General features: G+C 42.8%; 1 protein-coding gene across 1 annotated transcript; it reads left to right on the top strand.

The window, feature by feature from the left end:
* The first annotated feature begins 411 nt into the window (after positions 1-411).
* PPM1M (protein phosphatase, Mg2+/Mn2+ dependent 1M) lies at positions 412-19757 on the top strand. The gene is made up of 10 exons (XM_053377528.1): positions 412-724; positions 7948-8071; positions 9839-10093; positions 10532-10644; positions 11473-11557; positions 13437-13555; positions 16284-16347; positions 16859-16966; positions 17553-17701; positions 18806-19757. The coding sequence occupies exons 1-10, from the start codon at positions 474-476 to the stop codon at positions 18969-18971; spliced, it is 1434 nt and encodes a 477-aa protein (XP_053233503.1). The 5' UTR covers positions 412-473; the 3' UTR covers positions 18972-19757.
* The last annotated feature ends 443 nt before the right edge of the window (positions 19758-20200 follow it).

The following is a 20200-nucleotide window of genomic DNA, read 5'->3' as shown; positions in this document are numbered from 1 at the left end:
AATATTAAAGCAGTGGTTCCCAACCATTTTTTGGCCATGCCCCACCTAAGCATCTCTAAAATCCTGACGCCCCCCCCCCAATAATTCTTATTCAAAAAGTGAACTCCTATTCAGGTGGAGGAAGCCTAAACTTGGTCTAATTCATTCTCGGATTGCCCCCCTTAAAAATCAAACTGCCCCCCAGTGTGTGGGGGGTGCCCCATGTTGGAAGCCACTTGCTTAACAGCATAGCTCTGGGAGACAGAGAAAAGGAGGGAGAAAATAAAAACAAGGAAGTAGAAACCAAGGAAGGTGCGTGGCGCCTGGTGACACCCGGCGGAGCAACGCCGCGCTGACTGGCTGCCGCGTGCTGGTGAGTCACGAGCGCGACGCCCATTGGCTGCGGGAACGGCTCCCTGGATCTGGAACAGCGCTGGGCTTCTCAGTTGGCTGCGGGAGAGGCGAGGGAGCGGACCTCTCGTTCCTTTCGCTTCATGTCTTCGGACTGGTTCAAGAGGCGCTTCTTGAGCGCGGCGAGCCGAGGGAAAGGCGCTCCTCAGCAGCAGCAGCAGCGGCCAACGGAGGAAGGAGGCACACGGCCACAGCCGCAGCTCCCCCGGTTGCCGTACAGGCGGCCCAAACTCCTGCGTGGAGCTGCCTCGGCCGGGGAGAGGCAGCCTGGCAAGCGCCCCGTCGCCTGCCCGCCGCGAGACAAGCCCCTCCAGTGGAACGCGGGCTATGCAGAGTAAGTGGGCGGCCGGGGCGCATGACTTGGGGATACCTCTTGCAAAGCAGTGGCTTAAAAATAAACTTTAAACAAACAAACACCTCTTGAGGACTACCATGCCAAATCGGCAGCAGCTGGAGGTTACGCCTAGAGGTGTGCAAAAGCAGCAAGTAACCCTATAGAGCTTAAAAAGCCAGGACTTTTAAAAAAATGGCACGACAATCCTGCTTGCCCAGTTTAGTGCATTTTTCACGCACACGTGTGCAGACGCCCCTGTTGGCTGAGAGTGAGACCTGGCCCGCACATTTCTGTTTGTCCCTGTAGTATCAAGGAGATCGAGAAATCTGATGCTGTTTTGAAAATTTAAAATGTTTTTTTTTCCTAGTCTTACATCTGGGTTCCCTGGTTCAAGTCCCTCTCTCACTATTTTGCCACGACTCACTCTTAGTGATGGGCTGGACGGCTTTGGTTAAATCATAATTTTGTAGCCTTTGTTCTGGGCAATATTGTAAGGTTATTACAAGTTGCAATAATGCACAGTCTGTAAGGTAGGTAGAGATAGCAACTAACTCAGCATAACCTGTGTTTTCTGGATGTAAGTGGTACAGCATGAGATTGTAAACCACAATGGCAGAATGTGGGGCTGCTTTGAATTGCTTGATTCTCTACCAAAGAGAACATTTGTACTTTTAATAGTTGTATGGCAAGGAAATGTGTGGCAAGACTGGTTTCTTCTGACACGGTGGTGCTTTGACGACAGCAGCATCCATCCTGTCGCACAGAATGGATAGAAAGGGGAGGCAAGTGAGAAATAAGCAATTTGCTTCCCTTTCTTATACCTATGTAGTAATACCACAGACCATGATAAGGGAATAACAACCTAAATGGTGTGACTTAGTGCCTACAAGCATCCTCCTTACTTTAATGCTTTGACTTTGTGGGCAGGATTCTGCTGAAGTGAAGCACCTGAAGTCCTATTGAGTTCAGCTGAAGGGATTTAACTCCCCAGTAAAATCAGTGGAACATACATGTGCTTAACTTTGGCTGAATTGACCTCTGTGCTTTAGGATGAAATTTGTTCTTGGCCCTGGCTCAGTCTCTGTACTTATACAGTCCATTCTAGAAGTTCTGGCAAACTTGTGACTGTGAAGTGCTTTTAATGCAGCGTTTGCATATTACAGGTGATAGAGGAAAAGTACTAGTAAGGAGCATTCATGCTAGTAGCTGCGACGGGCACAACAGCACTTTTACCCCTGGCACCGTTGGGCCCTGACCTCACAGAACACCAGTTCCACAAATTCCTACAAACTACCCCAGATTATCTTGTGGGGACCTTGTGGGAGGGAAAACTTAATAATTTGGAGTCTCAGGCAGGATTTGATCAAATAAACAATAAAGATTTTATTAAACAAAGAAATTTTATGACACAAGTGGGTAAAACATAGGATACTTCAGAATATAATGCTATTTCACTTCAGTTCTTTCTCAGTTGTTGCACAGCTGTTGCCGCTTAATACTTTGCTTCTTAAACAAAGTGGTACTTCCTGTCAGTTACACACCTCTTAGACAACCCTACTCCTGAGGTACTCCAAGTAACAGACCCAAGGGATCACCACACCCCTCTTAACTGGTTTGGGAGTCTTCTCTTTTTGTAGAAGAATCTCTCCCCTCCTGACTGGAATTGAGACCCAAGTAGGCTGTATCTTTCCAGCTTCTACTTCTCCTGGCTCAGCCTCCCAGTTAATTCCTGGCCTCTTTCAGGACACCACACACTCTGCTTCACACTAAGCTCAGAGATTCCTTTCTCTAGCTTGTGATATATTCCTCAGAGTGGATGTTTCTACCCAGAACCAACATTCTCTCCTCTCACTCCCTATCTCACTCCCTATTCTCCCAACCTACAAACTGTCTCTCAAAATCCTCTCCTTTTCAACTCCCCCTCCTGGAACCCCGACCAATCAGAGGCTGCCATTCATTAACTGTTTGCTCGCAGGGAAAAAGAAAAAGAAAGCACTTGGGGACCCAACCTGTCCAGCAAAACAAACTTTCCCATCACAGTAGCCAGTTATCACCAGCAGTAAATAAACCCATCACAGCAACAATTGTAAATGAACACTAAGACCTATGATTTATGGAGGAGATGGGGGACACAGCATTGAATCTGGAGATTAATCTGTAAAGAAAAATGAAAGTGGTCTGTGGTACTTAATTATATATTTAACAGCCATGATAAGTAAGCCCTATTAGCAGTCTAACAACTTTATTTAACATTAATACATCCTTCCCTACTGTGTTACGTACACACTGTTTAGTTATGGAAATGGTTTTCCATGCAGCAGCACAGGACTGATCACTGCTTATATGTATTCCCAGCAGAAGTTGTTAGTGCCATTGATACACACACAAGTTATGACAGCTGTCCGAAACTGATGTTATTGTGCAAGTCCTGAAGATTAATCTTTTACATCACCTGACTAAATAAAAGCTATTGAAGAGAACTAAGTCTGAGCACATCCAAATACTAGAGCAAGTTCTCATTTCACTCAACAGATGAGATCAACAGGAGAGGACAGAAGGGTTTTCTCAGTTCTTGTTCTATTAGTAAGAGTAACAAACTCCAGTTTTTTAAAAGCAGCTGGAGTTTCTTCCTCATTCTTTCCTACCACTGGGACTTTCTTGGTTTTCTGGATGCTTTTCTTACCATAAAAAGCTTGAAATACCCAAATGGCATCTGATACACAGAGCCCAGTGAAGATAGGTTTATGAAACCAATCCCCACTCATTTTCAATTATAAAGCAAAATTTTGAAGCACAGATGTTAGTATGGACTGCTGGTATATTTTCAAATATTGAATATCCAAGTTCTTGCAGTAACGTGTTCATTGCATAAGAGATTATATTATTTTGTTCTTGAATATAAAATGCAAAGCAGTAACATTATAATGCAACAAATTATGACAAAACCAGAACCATAGAGAAACAGGCTCTTATTGAAGATAATTTTAAAAATATTGACTTGTATGTAACCACTATTACTGAACAAAATATAAATGCATTTCTTTCTGCAACCCTTCCCTCAATTTTAATGCAACTACAGCATAAGCTCAGAGACTCCTGGGCTGGTCAGACTGCAAGGCCTAACTAGGAGATGGAGGAGTTTAGTGAGCAAAGCCAACTGGGATCAATTAATAGTCATAGTTCTCTGGGCTGACTCACTTCCTGGATCTCTCCATCTCATACCCAGCTGAAATTGTCTTCCCTTTTTTGGGTGGGGGGTGGGCAGATTGGAAGATTGCAAGTGCAGTACTCGAAGAAAGGGGGGGGAGGTTTCCGTTGATGAAATATTGGGCATTGAATGTGCTGAAAGAGTGTACTCCTTGGCTTTTATGAAAAAGGTCAAATTCTTTACAGGGTTACCAGATTCCAAGAACACTAATACCATGTTCTCCTGCTTGCTCATTGCAACACACCTGCCTTTAATTCAGGAATATTTGCTATGTAATAGCAGTAGCATATGGTGTCTTATTGTAAACTTCTCAGAGGTTGTTATTACTTATATTATATTATATTATATTATATTATATTATATTATATTATATCACATTACAGTGGTACCTCGGGATGCGAACGGGATCCGTTTTGGAGCCCCGTTCGCATCCTGAATAGTATGCAAGATGCAACGGCGCGTCTGCGCGCGGGGCGTTTTGCCGCTTCCGCACATGCACGTGACGTCATTTTGAGCATCTGTGCATGCACGAGCGGCGAAACCCGTAAGTAATGCGCTCTGTTACTTCCGGGTTGCCACGGAGCGCAACCCGAAAGCACTCAACCTGAAACACATTCAACCCAAGGCATGACTGTATATCATATCATATTATATCGTATCATATTATTATTCCACCATTCCTCCAAGGAACCCAATAAATAAGTAAATAAATGTTCAATTTTCCAAGAGTAAAGGAAATAAACAGCACAAATAAACACATGACTAATTAACTGCACCATGCACAGTGAACTGCTCAGTGAGGTATATTGTGCACTACACTGGTCATGAGAGAACGCCAAACTATTGTGCACTCATGATGACGTGCACATCGTGTAATACACTGCAAATGATCTTCTCACCTTCTGAACATAATACTTCATGTTTTTATATTTTAAGATTGTTAATGTTTTACTTCTAATGTACTTTAAAAAAATATTCATGCCCCTACCACCTGGTTGAGAAACACTGCTCTGCACGTAGAAAAACACATTGAATTTGAGGTTGAAACTGAAACTGAGGCCATTGTATCAAGTGCCTCTTTTTTTCTTAATGATTTGTTTGCATAAAGCTACAGGAAATCTTATGTTCTCTGCCTGTTGAAATTATAAACCTGTCCTCAGACTGAACTCTTCAGATGAATTGCATTCTGTGAGGTCAACAAATCCTCAAGGGGGTGGCGGGGGGGAACCAAACACAGCAGGTTTTCTAACTCTATATGAACAAACACTTTCAGAAAATAAAGAAGCAACACCATGTGACTGACAAAAACTGCTTTCAGCATGAAAGAAAGAAGGCAAGTTGCTTATGTTGAGCTTAGTGTAGTTGTAGGAATAGAAACAAGAGCTTCCTTGTTGCAGGAGCTGCCTCAGTGATATTGGACCAAAACAAATGAAAATGTTTTAGCCCACCCACCTCCTTAATGTATTAGGGCCAGACAAATTTTTAGTTGTTTCTGCTGCTTTCCAGACAATTTGGGGAATTGCTATGCAGCGGGCAGGGAAAAGACTGTAATATTACTGTCAATCAATATGACTGGACTTCAGTGTGCCAGAAAATCTTTACTGACCTTGACAAAATAGGTAGCACTTAAAATACTGCAAAAATGGTATCTCTTCCCTATATGTTTAGGCCATATTAGCTCCTCCTATTCACCAAGCTGTTGGAGAGGATGTGCAGTGTTAGGTTTTATTCAACATATGCAGTGGATATGCGGGAGAGTTATTGGAGGAAATATTTGATGAAATAAAAGCAGGTCCTGGACAAAACACCTCTAAACGTGCTCAGTCTTTTTGTGGGAATAAATTAATTATTTGAATTTGCAATGAGCAGACACAAACTGTTAAGTAAGTTTAAAATGTTTACTTACCGATTCAAGGTCTGCATTGTTTCATGCAGCAGCAACGATAATATATGCTAAATTGGGTGGAAAATGCAGTAAGATAGCTTCAGACACTTGTTCCAAGCTTAGAGCTAGCTTAAGCATGTCTGTTCTGGTTTATTACATGATGCTGAGAGAGAGAGAGAGAGAGAGAGAGAGAGGAAGAGGAAGTAGAAAGGCTTCACTTCCTCTGCAAGGAGAAGGGGCATGACCTGAGTCTGTCTAGCAATTTAACTGTGGTTCTTACCCTTCATGCACCACTAGCAGCAGGCATAGTTATGTTTGACTGTAATATCTTTTTATGAAAAATAACGCTAACTTACAGTTCAGAAACCCTAACAAGTTCTCTTTTACTAGTGGGCAAACTCCTAATAATAAGATACTGGAAGAATTTGGAGGGTGCTTCTTTGATATCTGGCACACTAAAGTAAGCCAAAAAGCAGTTGTGAAAAAAATTACTAATAAAATTGGCACATGGTTTGATGCATAGAGTCCTTTGCAACTGATTAGTACATCTTTTTCCATAAGTTTATTGTATTAGCCAAAGGCTATGATACAGCTTTAATATGTATGTGACCAAAAACGAAAACAGATTATTCCCATCACATTATAAAACTTCCTTAGCATAAAGCAGGCTTCCTCAAACTCGGCCCTCCAGATGTTTTGCGACTACAGTTCCCATCATCCCTGACCACTGGTCCTGCTTAGCTAGGGATCATGGGAGTTGTAGGCCAAAAACATCTGGAGGGCTGAGTTTGAGGAAGCCTGGCATAAAGTTTCTATCACACTCCATACAAATGGTAGTCCGAGATATTCTGGGCTAGGGTGAAATACTTTAGTGTGTGTGTGTGTGTGTGTGTGTGTGTGTGTGTGTGTGTGTGTGTGTGTTGTTAAAATAATACGTTGTAGGAATCTAATAAAATAAATCAATAAAATTAATGTTGAAACTATGTTGACCCACTGCTGCAATAGATTATGCTACATAACAAGAGCACGGCAAAATAGCAAGTCTTGCCTCTTGGTGTGGGTGAATGTTGAGTCAGTCAGTGGGGCAATATCTTTTGAAAGAGGACACTTTTTGCTCAGAAAGAGGAAAGAACATTTAGAACGTCAGCCATTTCCTGTGCTAAGTCATTATCTCCATAATGCAGAGGTTTTCAACCTTTTTGAGTCCATGGCTCCCTTGACCAACAACATTTGTTCTGTGGCTCCTCTCTGGGGAAACACACTCCAAGCCTTGTGGAGTGTTCCCTCAGGCTCCGCTCCCTTCTTTTTGGGAGTCCTCTGGGTAGCTTCCACCACTGCCCCTGGTTTCTGAGATGCCCCCCACCTCAAAGAGAGGTGTCTCCTCGTGCTGCCCCCCAGGGGCTGGGAAGAGGATGCCCTCAGCCTTAGCAGCCTGATGGAGACATAGACGTGAGAGGGCATCCAAGGAGGGAGGGAAGTAAGGAGGGACAGAGGCCAGTGTTGCTTGCGGCACCCCTGACCATCATTCAAGGCACCCCAGGCCATAATGAATCGGATTAATGGGGATTCTGTGGCTAAATTATATTCTTGCGGTGCCCCTGTGCTTGGAACAGAGGAAAGGTGACAGGAAAGGCACCCGGTTCAGCACCTACAGAAAAAACGTGGAGCCCCTAGAATAAACGTAGAGGACCCAGAGTGTAAAGGGAGACCTACTCCCTGCATAGCTGGGCTGCTGCCCTTTCTCCATAACCACGTGCAATATGCAGGTATTTCCTATCACACCACTTCTCACTGTTTTCTCAAAGGCCTTATGAATGACTGTGGCACTTGCTTGCTCTAGGATTATGTCTGCTAGCCCAGAACTAAAGGCCTGCAGCTTGGATTTCTATAGATTCTCAGTCTTGGTGATTTGGGTGTACTCTCCTACTCACTAGTATCTTATAAGGTCTGATAAAACAGGTTGCATCCTGCTTTTAGGCTCCAAGACTACTCAGCTTCTTGGCACCTGCAGGGTGTCATTTGAAGTCAATTGTGTCATCAACCATAAAATTGCTAGTTTTCAATTACATTGGACCTAATAAAATGGAATTGCTTCAGTTATTCTAGTGATTTTGTTTCTTGTGCCATCAGAACCATCAATGCAGAAAAATCAGAATTCAATGAAGACCAAGCAACATGCTGTCATATCTCTATCAGAAAGAGGGAACATGGCAAAGAAGAGGACCAGGAGTGGCTGATTCTGTGCACTACTGAGGTGAGTTCAGATGTAGCGTTTCCGTCTACAGCAGGGATTAATTAGAGCCAGGACTTACCAAGGCTCAGCCTATGGCAGAACCTGTTTTGATTCAGATCTGAAACTTCATAGGTGAATAGGTCTATAGGTGAATGTCTCTGAACATATACAGAGTGCATGAGTTTAATTGCTTGGCAGTTATATTTGTCCCCAACTTTGTAACGTCTTAAGATGATTTACGGAGATTCCATATTCAGTATAGTGGCTGTCATGGACTGGCTGGAAACAGAGAAAAGGTGGGCGGCACCAACTGGGGAACCCCCAAGGAAAGAAGGCTCAGAACCCAGGGATTGGTGGTGGGATGACAATGAGTGGTCAGAGGGAGAAGGAGGTGTCAGAAGCTGAAGAGGCAACAGGGTTTAGTGAGCAGGAAGAGGCTGTGGCGGAGAGCAGTTCCATAGTGGCCAACTTACTAATTTAACTATTGTCAGTCAGAAAATTGAAACAGGACTTACATAATCATTATATCTAGTAAGATATTTTGAGTGATTACAGAATGCTATATTCACATCCAGTCAGATGTCATGGTAGGCATTCTTACATTGTGGGAAATGGAGGTTGTGTCATTTATTTGCATTCATCAGAGGTAAAGGTCACAACAACATATTTCTTCTTTTCCTCTTTGGACTGCAGATCTTTTCACAGTTCACAGACAGAGAGGTGCCAGATGTCGTACCCATTAAAAGTGGCAGCTATGTCTATCTAGCTCCTAGCTTTGTCTTAAGTGGCTTTTGCTAACTGTTTTGCTCTCACAAGTATGGCATTCTCTCCCATTTATAACTATCTGGCTTCCTTTCAGTGGACTAATTATTTCTGGACCAGACCATAGTCATGTGGGGTCAATATGAGTGAAGCACAAGTATTTCTAAACAATTAGGGCATCTTCCTATTCCTCTTACGGCATACGCTGAATGGCTTGGTTTGTTCTTCAATTCCTCATTCAACATTCTGAGAATCCCGTGAAAGGCATGAGCTGCGAGTTTGTATCTGCCTGGCAAATCCATTTAGATAAAGGAAAGAACAACAACAGCAAAGCTCAGAGTAAAACTTGGAATATAGAGGAAGTTTGTACGTCAGAGAGTGGGCAGCTGATGCCCTTGTGGAACTAGCAGATTCTATGGTACACTTTGGAGTACAGTGGTACCTCGGGTTACCGACGCTTCAGGTTACAGACTCCACTAACCCAGAAATAGTACCTCGGGTTAAGAACTTTGGTTCAGGGTGAGAACAGAAATTGCACACCGGCGGTGCAGCAGCAGCAGGAGGCCCCATTAGCTAAAGTGGTGCCTCAGGTTAAGAACAGTTTGAGGTTAAGAATGGACCTCCAGAATGAATTAAGTTATTAACCCGAGGTACCACTGTATAATTGTGGCTTACAGCAAAAGAGGAAATGCTTGCTCTTGTGTGAATGAATTTCTATCCAAAGTTCCTAACAAGCAGATGTGAGGGTTGTGTTTTAGAATGTTTTAATAATAATATGAATTGATTCCTGAAGCACACACCGGTCTGCTTCAGTTTTCAGACTATAGAGTGGTTTATAATTCTAATCCTCACAACCACACTGAAGCAGGTGAGGTTGAGTGATTGGTGACTTGCTTAAGTGAGAATTGTGAGTCTGGCTCCCACATACAAAGCAAACATGCAGCCTGCTGCACCCCCAGATGTTCTGGCAACAGCATGGAAGAGTGTACTAAATGATGGTAAAAGTCTCAATGCTTTGACTTTCAGTATCTGACTGGCCACTACTGGGCACTGTTTGATGGTCATGGTGGACCAGAAGCATCTATCTTGGCCTCCAACTACTTGCACTGTTGCATCAAGCAGAAATTGGAGGATGTGGTGGAAGGCATCACTCAAGACCGTCCCCCAATGCACCTCAGTGGGCAGTGCGTTTGCCAAAGTGACCCACAGTTCGTGGAAGAAAAACAAATTCGGCAGGAGGATGTGGTAATTGGAGCACTGGAGAAGGCCTTCCAGGAATGTGTGAGTGACCTTGTTTCCCCCTTTCTTGTCTCTGGGGGGGTTAAGGCTCCTTATGTCACAGATGGCCGTTGGTGCAAATCTTGCTCAAGATCCTGTTGTTTTCACAGCCAGGCAAACCAGCCAGGCTGTTTATTCCATGACTCATTGTCAAATGTTGTGCCGATGCAGACTTAGTACCCTATGCGTTTCTGCTTGGTATATAAAGTTTACTATGACAGATCTGTTCCCATGTAAGCTGCCAATTCACAAGAAACGTTTGCTGCACAATCATGTATGTGAAAACATAATCGCACGAAAAGAAAGTGGCATGTGTTTGTTTGAACTGACTGAGTGTCCGGATGATTAGTTATCTAACAGTGGTCTTAAAGTTAGATTTCAGACTTCGCTGAGAAATACAGCACCTGCTTTGCATCATCATCAGATGTTTTTCCCCAACAGGATGATGTAATTGGTCAGGAGATGGAAGCTACTGGCCAATCAGGAGGTTGTACTGCACTGGCTGCACTTTACTTGCAGGGAAAGCTCTATGTGGCAAATGCAGGTGACAGCAGGTGAGTTCACATCCAAATGCAACCTAGGATGAGACCCAACATTGTCCTTTTAGCCTAGTTATATAGCAGGATTCTTCATGTCTCTTGAGTAAGAAAGATACTCAGTTAATGTTAGTTTTCTCTGTTTAACAGAATTAGATGTTTTGTTAAGTATTGAATGTATTATATTAAGCATGCTTGTTAAAATCGAAAAAAAGCAGCTGCTGGAGGCCTTAATCAGGGTCAGGAATGGTGTTTAACCCTTTCCTCCCTACACCAGGTTCCTAATGAAAATCCCTTCCCTGTTTCCTGTTTGAATCTTTGCATGGAAACAGGTGTGTGTGTTTTGTGTTGATTTTCAATGCTACACTGGTGCAGGGAGAAAAGGGTTAAACCTCTCTTCCCAGAATTTAGAAGTCCTGATCTGAAAGGAGGTCCTGTGTGGCTGTTTTTCCTTGGAAAAATATAAAGATGCTGTGAGCATGCTTTTTAAAGAAGAATTGAAATTTCACTTTTTGCCTTCGGGAGCAGAGTGTTGGGACAGCTAACAGCTGCCTTATGGATTAACTTCTTGCCACTCTTCAGGCATAGCTTGTGGAGAGATAGTCTCTTTGTTGTAATATTGATGAAAGGTGTTTCAAATGTATACTTGTAGGGTGGTGGCATACACATCTTGAGTTCTTGGGCTGGCCCAAAAAGGATCTTCTTCCCCACCTCCTGTATTACTAAAGAAGCTGGTTGTATAGCAACAATCAAATACACCTGTCAACTTATTCCTATGTCTGAAAAATGTAATGAGAGAAATCCACTTGAAAGCGTTAAACTCAGTTTTTATATTATTTTATTTAGGGCACTCCTTGTTCGAAAACAAAGCATTGTCCCCCTGAGTACTGAATTCACTCCAGAAACAGAGAGGCAGAGAATCCAACATCTGGTAAGAAAAACACGCACCTTTCTGCATATTTTCTAATGGCAACATGTCTGTCTTGCACTACCCATCTCTCATGAGTAGTATGGTCATCCTGAACAGCAGATTCATTCTGAGATATCACTACTACTCTTGCTTTGTGTTGCACTGAAGTGGTGTGAAGTATTAAGTGTCTGAGTATAGCCTTATATAGAATAGATCTATATTCTGCCATTCAAAATAATGTTAATTAGACTGCACAAACAGTGGTGATTTACCAGACCTTTATTCATATCTTTTTTTTCTATTTTTTTTATATAATATTTATTAGAATTTTACAAAAACATCAGTTTACAAAATACAAAAGAGAACATATGAAAAGAACAAAATAAAAAAAAGAAAACCTAAAAAAATACATAAAAAAGAAGAAATACAAATAAAAATACAAAATACAAAAAACGAATAGATAAAAGAGAATTAAAAAACAAATCCATTTTTTATAACTTTATGCTCATTAACTTGTTTCCTTGACCTCCTCGCACCTCCCCTTTTTGTATTCCAATTTAGATAATCAAATCAGCAAATCCTTACCCTCTTTCATTTATCTTAACTCTATATCTTAACATATTATAACTCTATATTTTCATCCATTATCAATTCATTTTTGCATATTCTTATTAACTTTGTTGCTAATACCCCCTATTCAATCCAATCATCATTTTAACATTCATTAATTTTACAATATTTCTGTAGATAGTCTTTAAATTTCTTCCAATCTTCTTCCACCAACTCTTCTCCCTGGTCTCGGATTCTGCAAGTCATTTCCGCCAGTTCCATATAGTCCATCACCTTCATCTGCCACTCTTCCAGGGTGGGTAAATCTTGTGTTTTCCAATACTTTGCAATCAGTATTCTTGCTGCTGTTGTTGCGTACATAAAGAAAGTTCTGTCCTTCTTTGGCACCAATTGGCCGACTATGCCCAGGAGAAAGGCCTCTGGTTTCTTCAGGAAGGTATATTTAAATACCTTTTTCATTTCATTATAGATCATCTCCCAGAAAGCCTTAATCTTTGGGCACGTCCACCAAAGGTGAAAGAATGTACCTTCATTTTCTTTACATTTCCAACATTTGTTATCAGGCAAATGATATATTTTTGCAAGCTTGACTGGTGTCATGTACCACCTATATATCATTTTCATAATATTCTCTCTTAAGGCATTACATGCCGTAAATTTCATACCGGTGGTCCACAACTGTTCCCAGTCAGCAAACATAATGTTATGTCCAACGTCTTGTGCCCATTTAATCATAGCAGATTTAACCGTTTCATCCTGAGTGTTCCATTTTAACAGCAAGTTATACATTCTTGAAAGTATCTTTGTTTTGGGATCTAACAGTTCTGTTTCCAATTTTGATTTTTCCACCTGGAAGCCAATTTTTTTGTCCAAATTATAGGCCTCTCTTATTTGATAATAATGAAGCCAGTCTCGCACTTTATCTTTTAATTTCTCAAAACTCTGCAATTTCAATTTCTCTCCTTCTTGTTCCAATATTTCCCAATATTTCGGCCATTTGGCCTCCATATTGAGCTTTTTCTGAGCCCAGACCTTTATTCATATCCAGTGAGGAGCAATCTCTGTAAGGAAACAGGTTTCCCTGCAAATATCATTCCTGTTGCTTTTATGGTTTTGGGACCCTTGTTTTAATTTTGAAATTAGAATACTCTACCAGTAATTTAAGGATTTTTATTCCCATTCTCCATAGAAATAGAGTATTATGCCACTGATAATTAGGGACTTACCAGTGGCAGAATACGCAACACAAGTTTCCCCACTTTCTCTACCACATTCCCCTGAAAATGATGCTTCCACTTTAAGTATTTTTGAATGTTCTTTTTCTTCGCAGGCTTTCATGTACCCAGAGCTTCTGGCAGATGAATTCATACGGTTTGAGTTTCCAAGGAGATTGAGAGGAGATGATGTGGGCCAGAAGGTCCTTTATCGAGATTACTCAATGGAAGGCTGGTGAGTCACTCAAGCCTCTCTTGGCTTGGATAAGAGGATGCCCTGGATGAGCAGTGCTTGTGTGGTGGAATTGTGTTGGAAAGGGCATTGGAGGCCATCACTCTGCCCAATGTAGGATGCTCCTGTAACACCTGACAGCCACCCAGCCTCTGCTTAAATGCATCTACAATCTCCCAAGGCAATCTATTTTGCTGTCAAACAGCTCTAGTTGTTAGGAAGATTATTCTAGTCTTTAGCTGAAAATCTGCTTCCTTGCTGTTTACACTCTCCAGTCCTACACTTAATCTAGTCTTGCCCTTTGGAGCAGCAAAGTACCAGCCACCGTTTTCTGCATGGCAGCCCTTCATCTCTCTCCCCTTATTGGTCTCTAGTTGCCTATCTGCTTCAGCCATGCTATTTTCTTAACCTGGCAGGATGGCTTACATCAGGCACAGGCAAACTCGGCCCTCCAGATGTTTTGGGACTACATTTCCCATCATTCCCGTGATTAAGGTGATTGAGAGAGTGGTTGCTGAACAGCTTGGTGGGTTTCTGGATGAAACATCGGCTCTGGATCCATTCCAGTCCGGCTTCCGCGCTGGTCATGGGACCGAGACAGCTCTGGTTGCCCTAACAGATGATCTTCGTAGACAGCTGGATTGAGGCTAGTTGGGGCTGCTGATTCTTCTAGATCTGTCAGCAGCTTTCGACATGGTCGATCACGAACTTCTGGACCACCGCCTTGCCGATGTGGGGATCCAGGGCACAGTCCTTCAATGGCTGCGCTCGTTTCTCTCTGGTGGCGCTTGGGGGGGAATTGTCATCGCGCCACTCCTTGGTGTGTGGAGTACCTCAGGGTGCGATACTCTCCCCGATGCTTTTCAACATCTTTATGCGCCCCCTTGCCCAGCTTGTCTGGAGTTTTGGGCTGGGTTGCCATCAGTATGCTGATGACACCCAACTCTATCTGTTGATGGATGGCCATCCTGACTCGGCCCCAGACACACTGGCCAGATGTTTGGAAGCTGTGGCTGGATGGTTACGTGGGAGCCGGTTGAAGCTAAATCCTTCGAAGATAGAGGTCCTGTGGCTGGGACGGGATGATATGGGATTGGGGAGGCAACTCCCATCTCTTGCGGGGGCGCACTTAGTGCCAGCACCGTCCGTTAAGAGTTTGGGTGTAATCTTCGACACCTCCCTTTCCATGGAGGCGCAGATTGCAGCTATAACAAAGGCGGCATTTTTCCATCTCCGCCAAGCTAAGCAGTTGGCTCCTTACCTCTCTCGCCCTGACCTAGCCACTGTGATCCACGCGACGGTCACCTCCAGACTGGATTATTGTAACTCGCTCTACGTGGGGCTGCCCTTGAGACTGACCCAGAAACTCCAGCGGGTGCAGAATGCTGCAGCGAGACTCCTGATGGGGTCTTCGCTGCGAGATCACATTCACCCGGTGCTATACCAGCTGCACTGGCTCCCGGTGGAGTACAGGATCGGGTTTAAGGTGCTGGTTTTAACCTTTAAAGCCCTATACAGCCTAGGACCCTCGTACCTACGGGACCGCCTCTCCTGGTATGTCCCACAGAGAAACGGTCTTCAAATAAAAACATCTTGAAGGTCCCAGGCCACAGAGAGGTTAGGCTGGCCTCAACTAGAGCCAGGGCTTTTTCGGCTGTGGCTCCGATCTGGTGGAACACTCTGTCACAAGAGACTAGGGCCCTGCGGGACTTGACATCTTTCCGCAGGGCCTGCAAGACAGAGCTGTTCCACCAGGCCTTTGGCCAGGGCACAGCCTGACTCCCTCCCTCGGCAATCTTCACAGAGCCCTGGCCCAATGGTTGCCAGTGGCTTGATTTGAATTAATTTTATAATGAATGATTTTAGAGTGTTGTTTGTGTTGTACTTTTGTACTGTTTTATTGTTGTTAGCCACCCTGAGCCCGGCTTCGGCTGGGGAGGGCGGGATATAAATAAAATTTATTATTATTATCCCTGACCACTGGTCCTGTTGACTAGGGATCATGGGAGTTGTAGTCCCAAAACATCTGGAGGGCCGAGTTTGCCTATGTCTGGCTTACATTATAGGGGGGAAAGGTGTTTGGCTTTCAAGAGGAGACAACATCAGATTTTGAGATACAGTGGTTGTCTCACTGCTCTTGTCTCTCAATCCCTCCAAGGATTGAAGAAAATCCCCTCTGTCAGCCTAAGCTTGCTCCCAAGAACCCATCGGTAATGTGCAGCTGTTTTTTTAACATAAATGTGAGATGTAAGCCACTCAATAATGGTGTTAATTAATGGTAGTCTGGCTTCTGGTTAGAGTATGGTGCTGATAATGCCAGGGTCGCAGGTTTGATCTCTGTATTTGACAACTGCATATCCCTGCATTGCAGAGGGTTGGACTAGATGAGGCCCTTCCAATGCTGCAGTTGTGTGCTTTCTGGAGATCTGAGCTGCAATTCTGAATCCACCCACCTGATAGGCCTGTGCTCTGAAATGGCTTTGGGATTGACGTCACTGATTACTTTAACTGTGCTACAAGCTTCATGTTCAACCTTGCGAACCTCCTTGTGTAACGGAGTACTGCAGTTAGTAGAAAAGTTAAAATGTCTGCATTAAAGGGACATTTATATACAAAGACTGCAGCCACGGAGTAATATGTTTTACATTTAGTGTGTCTGAACATGTTTATCTTCATATTGGATTGTGGCCATGGTATGACAGGACTGCAAAAATGACCTTTCTCGTTTCAGGGGATACAAGACGGTAGCAAAAGATGACCTCAAGTATCCTCTTATCCATGGACATGGAAAACAGGTGTGCCTGCAGGGTCCTTGCAAGGAAAGAAAGGGGGGGCGGGAAGAGCCAGTGCGTCCTTCCTATACTGTTTTTTATGCATGCATACATACATAAATTTTAGTTGTATGCTGCCTTTCCATAGTTGGAAGCATGCTCAACATGTAAAAAATTGCACAGTTGCATACAGTGTGGAGCTACCTTGTTAGTAGTGCCTCCACTATGAAACTTCCCCTTGTCAGTTTACGTGTTGTCAAGTATATTATCTTTAGGGACCAGATAAAAACAAAATTGCATTCCCAAGCTCTAGATGCTTAATGGCTTTTATGTGGCTCTTGAGAAGTGTGCTGCTGCTGGAAACATTGTTTTTTTAAAGATTTAATTACATTGTTCTTTGTGTTTAAACGTGTATGGTGATCTGTTGTGAATATTACATTGAAAAGATGAATGTTTTAATAACTTCTACTTGAAATTACCGCTGGCTCCATGCTTGTGACACTCTTCCACTCCTTGATGCCTCATCCTTTTTTAGGCTCGCTTGCTAGGCACCCTGGCTGTTTCACGAGGCCTGGGAGATCATCAGTTGAGAGTTATTGAAACAGATGTTGAAGTCAAGCCTTTCCTGTCCTGCATCCCAAAGGTAGGAAATTGATAGGACACACTAAGTCTTTTCAGCCATGGGTTTACCATTGTAGTTCAGCTTCCTTCCCCTTTCTGGGTCATATGAATATCTTCAGGGAAAGATAATTCAGCTTTGTCACTATTTCTAGTATTTTGCCTGATATTTTTTTAAAAAAACCACCCCAAAAAAGTAGGTCCATATAATGCTGCAGCCCTAAACAGAATGGGTAGCTAGTCATTAGGAACCCAATTAGACATGCATGTGTATACTGACTTTGAGGGTCTACTGATGTGTTTGTCAACAGGGGAGAGCTATTGCCTCCATACTATGCATCTAAGTTTCTCAGGAACATCAGGCTTCCCCCGTTAGAAAAATAATAATGCTGTGCTAGAAGATAGCCTTTGGTCCCATCCAGCAGGCCTTGTCTTGTATGCCCTTATTGTAGTGACATGTATTTAAAGCATGCGTGGCAGACCTGTGGCTCTGCACAAGTTGCTGGACTCCAGGCTCCCCATTTAAACCATTCTCTAGGGAGACTGCAAACATCCAGCTGTTTGAGGATAGCAGTTAAGAAAGCTTGCATCTTTTCGTCAATTCTGACTAGGTTGAAGTATTAGACTTTGCCAAACAAAACATCAAGGAAGGCGATGTCCTCATCATGGCAACTGACGGCCTTTGGGATGTTATGTCCAATGACGATGTGGCTCATATTGTCAGGAATTTTGTCCAGGAGAACACATCTGACCCATACAGGTATGTTAGCAGAAAATATTTGAAGAGCATTTGTGCTAAAAGAATTGGGGAATGAAACACACTGGAAAATATTTGAATATGCACACCTCTGCTTTTGCTTATGTTGACATGTGTTCTGGCATAGCAGTGGTAGGGAAATGGCAGTCCATGGGCCAGATCTGTCCCACAAAGCCTCTCTTCTCAAGCTCCTCCTACCAGGAACTGCAGTCAGCTGTTTGATGAAAAGATGTGGGGAGCAGAGAGAATCCTCCCCACAATCTTCCTCATTGCTCAGCTGTTCAGGAAATAGCTGCATGAGAATGAAGCAGTGGCTAGCTCATCTTTGCACACTGAAAAATGAAGCCTCTGTGAGGTGTATGTTCTATGTGTATAAGAGACCACGTGGGTGCCTCTACCCACCCCCCAGGCATGTTTACTGTGAGGGAGTTTTTTTTCTTAGGCTGAGTTATCTTGATCACCTATACAGTTGTACCTTGGTTTTCAAACAGCTTAGCTCCCGAACGTCGCAAACCCGGAAGTGACTGTTCCGGTTTGCGAACTATTTTTGGAAGCTGAACGTCCTGCTTCCTGCAGCCAATCAGAAGCAGAGTTTTGGTTTTTGAACATTTTCCATACTTAATGAAGTTCTCTGTAACTGATACTGATGTACAGAGAAGCATTTTAAGCAGAGGTAAAGGCAAAAAGAAGCTAACCTGTGTGGTCTCAAGTCTTCAAAATTGTTAGGAATTGCTGGTGGGCAGAGAAGTGTTGTACTCCTGACCTGCTTGTAGACACTGTGAGAACAAGGTGCTGGACTAGATGGGCCACTAGCCTGAACCAACACCCTTTTCTTATCTTCTTAGAGTTACTCTGACAAAATTCTATTCCTTTTACATTTAGCTGAGATTGCTTTGCTAGAGAATTAGTTTACCAGAGCTGTTGGCAGTACTCAAGACTCAAATTGGATGCTGAAGCGGTTTGCTTCCGCTGTAGTGTGTGGGCAGCCGTACCAGAACAGTAAACCAAACTCTCAGTGCCTTAAGTACTGTAGTTCATCCTTCACCTGTCTTTAGGATTGGTAATCACTGCTTTGGGAGATAACAAAGTAATTGTTTGTTTTTATAGGTTTACAGAACTAGCCAAGTGCCTGGTGCAGAAAGCAAGGGGAAAGAAGGATGGATACTACTGGACTATGGGCAGTAACAGGCCTGCTTCTTATGATGACATTTCTGTGTTTGCAATTCCACTGTACAACAGTGGAATGGCAAACACAGTTCTGAACACCCCATGACTACTGAGCAAGTTAATTATGGTATGATGGTATTACTGCTATTAGTGACAACATTTCCCATGTGGAAAAACAACAACTTTTCACTGTCGTCATTGGAAAGCAAATGCAGAAAACGCAACTTGTACAGTTTTGGTGTCATTCCCTTGGGGCAGCTGTAAAGTCCCACTTCCTTAAAGAAGCTTTTCTAACTCAGTAAGTGGAGCAAGATGGGAGCTTCCCTCTGGACTTTCTTTTGCAATAGCATTAGTATCAAAGAAATGGCCTGCTGCCACTAATGTGAACTTAATCCATTTTATTCTTAAATGGGATTTTAGCAGCAACTTTGTATATCTTACAAAATGTACCAAGCTAAACAGCTTCTATCATGGCTCACAGAAGTTACAGAAAGATGTTAAGCTACATCAATACACTGAAAACTTGACCACAAACCACTAAGTGAAAGTCCCAGTGCTTTTCATGCAATAATTCTGTACAGGGGTTTGCCCAGTCTTTTAATGGAATCTGTATTAAATATAGTGTTTACCAAGTTTTGCCTCAAAACTTCAAGCTGAAGCTGAGGTACTGGTACGTGGTGAGCACTTTAAAAAAAAATAAATTCTTTTTTTAGGTCAGACAAGCTTGTATTTTGTTTATAATTTTGTATATTGTTGTGACTTAAACATGGTTATTTTTAAATGCAATGAAATATCTAGTTTTTATTTTAAAATAAATGGTACAACTTTATTCAAGTTGACAGATATACCCTGCAGTAAATAGTTCAGCATAAAAAACACCAAATTGAGAATCAATCTAACTGCATAATGTATTTATTTGTTTTAACTAAAGAGATAAACAGAATCAGCTGGTCTGTCTCATACGATTGCATCCTGCTTTTTCCATTGGTGGTAAATGGGTTTTCCATCAGAAACTTTAATATGTTCTGAGTATGAAACAGCCCTAGCTAACATGGGATGGGGTTGCTATAGTAACGTGTAACATCCTCACTATGCCTCAGAACAATTCTTCATGGCACATCCATCTCAATGCAAATCCAAGCCAGATGGGTTAACCCAGGGGTTGTCAACCTGGTCCCTACCGCTCACTAGTGGGCGTTTCAGGATTCTAGGTGGGTGGTAGGGGGTTCTACGGCACAAGCTGAATCCTTCCATCAAGCACTGGTAGACGGTAAGGAAATTTTACCATCAAGAAAGATGCATTAGTGGGCGGTAGGTATAAAAAGGTTGACTACC

This window comes from Podarcis raffonei, chromosome 2, assembly GCF_027172205.1.
Source record: "Podarcis raffonei isolate rPodRaf1 chromosome 2, rPodRaf1.pri, whole genome shotgun sequence".
NCBI classification, from domain to species: Eukaryota; Metazoa; Chordata; class Lepidosauria; order Squamata; family Lacertidae; genus Podarcis; species Podarcis raffonei.
The sequence above is the reverse complement of the archived record's forward strand: the minus strand, read 5'-3'. Positions and strand labels throughout refer to the sequence as shown.